This window comes from Pyrus communis, chromosome 13, assembly GCF_041283825.1.
Source record: "Pyrus communis isolate YQ-2024b chromosome 13, ASM4128382v1, whole genome shotgun sequence".
Lineage (NCBI taxonomy): Eukaryota > Viridiplantae > Streptophyta > Magnoliopsida > Rosales > Rosaceae > Pyrus > Pyrus communis.
Window position 1 is genome coordinate 11,110,906 of NC_142577.1, and position 6,621 is coordinate 11,117,526.

General features: G+C 40.2%; 1 protein-coding gene across 1 annotated transcript; it reads right to left on the reverse strand.

Annotated features, from left to right (window-relative positions):
- Nucleotides 1-322: 322 nt before the first annotated feature.
- On the reverse strand, nucleotides 323-2,266 carry LOC137737380 (protein YIP4b). The gene is made up of 3 exons (XM_068476833.2): nucleotides 1,502-2,266; nucleotides 1,296-1,370; nucleotides 323-743 (listed from the first exon to the last, which is right to left on the reverse strand). The coding sequence occupies exons 1-3, from the start codon at nucleotides 2,003-2,005 to the stop codon at nucleotides 483-485; spliced, it is 840 nt and encodes a 279-aa protein (XP_068332934.2). The 5' UTR covers nucleotides 2,006-2,266; the 3' UTR covers nucleotides 323-482.
- Nucleotides 2,267-6,621: the final 4,355 nt, after the last annotated feature.

The following is a 6,621-nucleotide window of genomic DNA, read 5'->3' on the forward strand; positions in this document are numbered from 1 at the left end:
TTCAATTTTTATGTTATTATGTTATTTAGTTTTTAAGGTTGTGAATTGAATTTTCAAATTTACACCCAGTTCAATAGAAAAACAAATGGAGTTCACGGAAAGGACCAAAAACGCCAAACGTGAGTGAGTCTGAGAACCACAGAAAACAAAAATAGATTCAGGGACGAAAATGAACCACAGTGACAAGGTCAGCGACGATTGTCGTAACCAACACTAACGTTTTCAAATAGCAATTTATTTCAAAAAGTAACAACTTAAAGATGATGCTGCTAAGTTTTAAAATATATCACAATGAAAGAATGAACTCATCGGATCACAGGAGTACTGAAAAGTATGAAGACGTGATAGAATTAATATCATGTAACAAGTTTGATACAACAGATATGATATGGGCAGACAGAGCACCAAAACTCCAAGCAACAAGTGAGAAAATGAAGCACCCCAAAAAGTCCTATTTAACAGCATTGCTTAGTTTTGATGTGTCAATCAATGGCGATAATGAGGAAACCGACAGATACGTACAATAGGAAAACAGGGTAAAGTGCAAGGGCTTTTCTCCTGGGGTTGACTGCTGAACTCATGAAAGGATATGCAGCCCACGAACTCCAAGCCAGTGTTACGCTTACCACAACCACCTTCAATATGACATTGTCCTTCACCATACATATCAGAGCTCCAACGTCCAGAGGAAATAGGCAATAACCGAGGAGACTAAGGCTCTGGAAGAATATTATGTGTCCACCCTGACAAGAAAAAAAAACTTTTCTCAATCTACTCATTTTGTTAAAGGAACATCTCTTACCCTAGCTTGCTATATCTTAAGAAAGTGAATCAAGCGCAAATTCTGGCATTTGTGCATATTTCACCCTGATAAACCGTATGATTCACAATCTAACAGCTGCATCTCACACTACACAAGAAAATTACTCTTATCTGTCTATATACAACACATACAATAAAGAAGACTTGTAACGTGCTATACTTATTGCAATACTCTAGGTTGTAGATGTAGATAGATCACTACTAATTGTTCACCAAGTGATGCATCAGTTTTCCATACACTCAATCCGAGCTCACTCTGGCCCTTCATTTACTTTTAGCTACTACGATACTCATGATAATTGACATCATAATGAATTTGAGGGTACAGCAGTGTTGATATAAGATAAAGCATTCACACAAAATAAGAAAGGCCACTTAGTTACATAGATCTCCCATTCACACGCAATTCTTGGTTTCAAAAACCCAACATGAACAAATCGATACAAGTAGAACGCGAGAGAGTGGGTAATTACCAGTAGGAGTACATTAAGCGTCAGAATCACAGCACCAGCAGCAAGCACAGCAAAAGCAACAGCAAAAACCTCAGACTGTTCACAAACAATTCCAATTGAAATCAAATGAGAAAAACCCACAAACCATAATCTTCAGCAAACCCATACACACACACACACAAACACATATATACATAAAATAAAAATGAAAAAAAGGGGCAATTGACCTTTTTAACAGATGCAGACCAGGAAAGAGTGAGACCCAAGAACACAATGAAGAAGAAAGGTCCCCAGAGATCCCAATCCCTCAAGGCCTTTCCCGGGTCCTCACGATACGGGTTGGGGAACACCACAAGCTTCAAATTGCTCACGATTCTCGACAAGTCGCGCTTCACGGTGTCCCAAACGGGCTCGGTTAGGGTGTTGGGCGGGGAGCCGAACCCGGAGGGGGAGATACTGGGGCCGTTGGTTGCGGAGGGAATGGGAGGTGGGGCGGGGACGGAGGAAGGCTTCTGCTTCGTGGCGGAGGAGGGGGCTGGGGGAGGGAGGTTTGATGGGATGAAAGGGGATGATGAAACGGGAATGGAGGCGCGGGGAGGACTGGGGGGTTTGGCGGGGAGGACGGTGGTGGGGCCCGATTGGACGCTGGCGTTGATTAGGTTTTCGATCTCGTCGATGTCGGATTGGGAGGAGGGGTGGAGGGGGACGGTGTCGCGTTCGGAGTGCGACATTGTTTTGGTCTCCGGAGTTTGGATCTGATCAGAGAGAGGGGAGATCTAGTGATCGAGTAATTCGGGTGTGGAGTCGGGAGGGAAGAGGTATTTGGGAAATGGGAATTTTTAGAAAACGCAGCCGTTACGGGACTGATAGAGGAAAGTAATGAAATCAACAAATCTGCTTGAGGGTTGATAATGACCTTATTTGGCTCACGCGCATAGATAACACAAGAATTTGGCTCCAATTGTTACGTTCGACATGCGTTTGGAGCCGTCAAAGTTGTCGAATTGCGCTGAGTTTGGTCTAATCGGTACAATTGGTTTAGCCAGTACTACATTAGGAGTTTGGCCAATATGACCCTATTGGTTTAGGTATGACACTAGGGCTCTAGTCAATACAGTACCATGACTCTCTATTAGGGCTGAGTTCGGTTCAAAATGGTTCAGTTTTTTGTCAAAACCAAAATCGAACCGAAATTTCAGTTCAATTTGGTTCGTTTCACTTTTTTTCGGTTCGGTTTTGATTTAGTTTCAGTTTTTCTTTTTTTTTTCTTTTTTAAAATGAAACATATAATCATCCTAACATTAACCACAAGTCTGCACAGGATGCAACTTCAACTCTCTTTCTAACAGCCTCCCTAACAGCAACAAGGATAGAATTTGAACTATTTGTTCCATCTTCACCCCTTAAAATGGGCACAGGAGTAGTCATTCGTATACTATGGCTTGCATTCCCATCTTTATATGAAACCAAGGCTTCTTTAGCCATCAATTTTGCTTGTAATGCAGCATTTGATGCAACATAGGTAGCTATAGCTACTGCCTTCACAACAGTAGTCGCATCAACTACAACTACAGCAGTAGATGCCAACTTAGCTTCGATGTCTAATATCAAGCTAGAATTTTTTTGCTTATCTGACTAAACATGATAGAACCCATGAAATTGAAAAGCTGCAGAACCCTGAAATTGAAGATAAAACCTGCAAAACCCATGAGATTGAAAAGAAAATCTGTAGAACATGAGAGAAAATACCATGAGAGTAACCTTGCAAAGGAAGTCGTGGGTTGAGACTTAGAAAGAATGGAGAATCCGGATTAGAATCTTCCTATTTGGAGGGGGTTCCGATTCGAAAAGGGCGAGGGGAAATCACAGCTTGGAAGAAGAAATTCGTGTGGAGAACTGGAGAAGAGGGAGAGAGAGAGTCTGATTTGGAGGAAGAGAGGAAGAAACTAAGACCTCAGAGCATGGAGGTGCAAGAATTCAACTATGGGAGAGAGAGGCTGAGAAGTCAGTTGAAACAAGAGATGAAATGGGAGTAAATGGGACGACTAGGGTTTTGTGTTTATAAATCTTATAGCAACATAAAGCTTGTTGTCAAGTTGGCTGAAGCAAACACTCTCAACTTGGAGGTTAGGGGTTCGAAACACCTGCCCTCTAGATTTTGAGCATTTGTTACAAATTTATATAATTAATATATATTAAATAATTAAATATAAACCGGTTTGGTTTGGTCCGGTACGGTTTTTGAACCACCAAAACTGAAACCGAACCAACTTATTTCGATTCGATTCAATTTTATTTTCGGCTTCGGTTCGGTGTTTGGCTTTGTTTTTTTCGGTTTTCAATTTTTTAAACTCACTCCTACTCTTTATGGGAAGTTGGGAGGATCAAGGATGTGGTAGGGCGACATTGTTATATAGCTTGTTTGGATGTGCTTTTAAAATAACTAAAAATGCTTTTGGTGAAAATATTTTTAAAAACAATCCTTAGTAAAAATGTTAGTAAATTCTGGAAAAGCACTTAAAGTGCTTTTGGAACCCAAAAATATTTTCTCTAAAAGTTCTTTCAGTCATTTTAAAAGCACATCAAAACGAGTCCATAGTTGGACTTTCTTTAATGATTACCAGATTTTTAGTAGGAGTTATGGTTTTGGATTCTCTTCATAGAATTCTTTCATTCTAGTTTTTATCTTGATGTGCTTCTTTCTTTTACATATATATGTAAAAAGCTAGAATTGTTGATTTTCTAGACTCACTACATTCGTCACTTGATATTTTGGGGTTATGGTAGTGATCAAGCGATGTGGTTAGATTCATGGTCATCGTACCATGTTTGCAAGTTTTGTTGCCATATGATCTCTATGTAACACGAGATTTGGCAATCATATATATCATTGTAATCTTGTGATTCCTAATGAGTTTGATTTTCAACAAAATGCTTTTACTCATTGCTTTACGAATGGTCATGCTTTAATGTAATTTTTTTACATCTAGTTCTCAAGATCTCTTTTGAGGCTGAATTCTTCATTAAGTTGTATTTGTAATGCCTTTTTAACGGTTTTCCTTAATGTGGAAGTGAGTAAGTATTTACTTGGTAGACCGAGGGTAAGGATATTAACCAAGGGAAGTGAATCTCAAAAAAAAAATTCTATTTTTTTAACAACTTGTTTATTTATGATCATTTGAGTCAATAAGTCAAAAGAGAATCAAGTGAAGATAAATATCCATGTGGATTTGGGCTTAGTATTGTAGTCTACTGGTAATCATCTTTACTTGTAAGAAATATTATGTTTGACTCTCGTAAATGATGAGTTCGATATCAAACTGTTATAATTGTCTCATAGTGTAGACAATTTTTATATCTAACACTTTCAAAACATTACATTAGCTTTTAGAAACATTATTGGTGCTTTTCCAGTAAGCAATGAATGTTAAAGATGAATATGCAGATCAAGGCAAATAACCATTGATGAAATCATGAAATGAAACTTTCACTAGCAACCAAATATAGCTCATTTCCCAATTTTTCTTCAATGATACTGTTTGGGCTCAAAATAATATTATTGGGCCGAGCTTAGGTTTATGTTCAGTCCAAAGCTCTTCCAAAAATACTATGGGTTGTCCAGTGGTCATAAGCCACCTAGTCAGGTCTGCTGAGTCCTATTACAAGAAGGATTAATTTGGGTAGGAGCGAATAAGTCGAATCCTAGTAATATAAGGAGTCTCAATGGAATGAGGATGTTGAGGTTTGAGAAATGAATGTGGCCGGATAAAGAGGTTGGTTCAAAGTCCTAATGGAGGAAGGATTGGCCGAGATTTTTTTAGATTAGGATGAGGAATCCTAACCCAAGTATAGTTCTGGTTTGGCCATGACAAGGTTGGCTGCTATAAATAAGATGGAGGCGCATCATTCTAAGCCCCTCCAATTCAACACACAAACTGCCCTGCGCAAACCCTCGCTCTACGCGAAACCTCTTAACAACCTTGAGATTTTTGTTTTCCTTTTTCGCCAACACATCTTTAGTTTGGATAAACAACACTGTGATGGTAACCAGTGAACATCTTTAGTTTGGATAAATAACATTGTTGCCGTAGAATCAGCCGACCGCGAAGCACCTTTAGTTTGGATAAACAGCATTGCGTCGAGACCGACTGATTACCTATCCAAGTCTCGATCGAGAAGGATTTTCGAATCCTTATTGGCGAAGGTTATCTCATTAGCCTGCTCGGTGAAGTGAGGTGTTACAGATTACTGGGCTCAGCACATTGAACACCGAGTTTGTTTTATGATTTGGTATTCAGCATTCTGATGGCCGAACCACATTCACCATCAAGACATACATCTTTTTTGAGTACTTGTGTCCATATAGTTTGGTACCGGTTCGGCTTGCTTATACTCTTACGAATATAATCACTGTAACCGAACTCGGCGCCGACGATCTGTGAACTTCGTAAGACTAGCAGCCTTGTCTTCAGGCTCTATAACCCGAAGGTCGAGACATCTTCCTTCCTCGGCCGCAGTAGCAAGATCAAGAAGTCAACAGCATACTCAACGCAACATCAACACATTTTACTCCTTGGCCGACGAGTTAGCACGCCCGTATTAACCGAATGACGTAGTTAGCTCATTAGTTACTCGGCATGTGTGCCACGTAGGCTTCGTAGTTTTTAGGGTCAACATTTTGGCACGCTCGGTGGGACCCATTACTGAAGCTACAAAGTTCATGACCATTGAGACACGGTCAGTAAAAAAGAAAATAGGGATGGGTAAATCAGCGACTAACCTTCCACCTATGGTCCAAAACCCAGATCATGATGGCCTATCACAAGCACAAAATCCTCCTACGGCCATCACACCCAAAGCAACGAGTGTGACACGCAGAGAAAATGAAGTTAGTCTCGGCAGACAGGCTCGTGATGTAGAGAACACCACCAGATAGACAAAAACAATTTTTGTCGAAGGATTAATCGAAGACTGCGATGAAGATGGTGGTGAAGGTTCTGATCCACCGACTAGATCTTTTCTTTTGGGAAGACTCGAAGAGCAATCTCAGGTTTTCAGTTGAGAAGTAAGGGCCATACTTGAAGTAATACACAGTAATGGTGAGGCACATAACAAAATGCTTGAACTGTTGGTTAGTAAAGTTTACGATGGCGGACCTATCGTTCGTTCCTGGCAACTTCCACCTAAGGGTAATCCGGTATCAACGCTACAAGGCGAAACAAGATCTGCTCGGCTCAAAATGATTGATTTGGAAAAAAAGGAGGATCAAGCAGCAGATTAGACGGGTCCAATCAGATAGAGGAAACGGCATCCGTCGATGTGATCGAGGTCCAAAGAATGATCGATT

Excerpts from the sequence above, each read along its gene's own strand:
- LOC137737380 (XM_068476833.2), bottom strand. The coding sequence starts at position 2,005 with ATGTCGCACTCCGAACGCGACACCGTCCCCCTCCACCCCTCCTCCCAA. Across the intron at positions 1,371-1,501 it reads GGTCTGCATCTGTTAAAAAG|TCTGAGGTTTTTGCTGTTGC; the intron begins GTCAATTGCCCC and ends GTTTGTGAACAG. Across the intron at positions 744-1,295 it reads CGCTTAATGTACTCCTACTG|GGTGGACACATAATATTCTT; the intron begins GTAATTACCCAC and ends TTTTCTTGTCAG.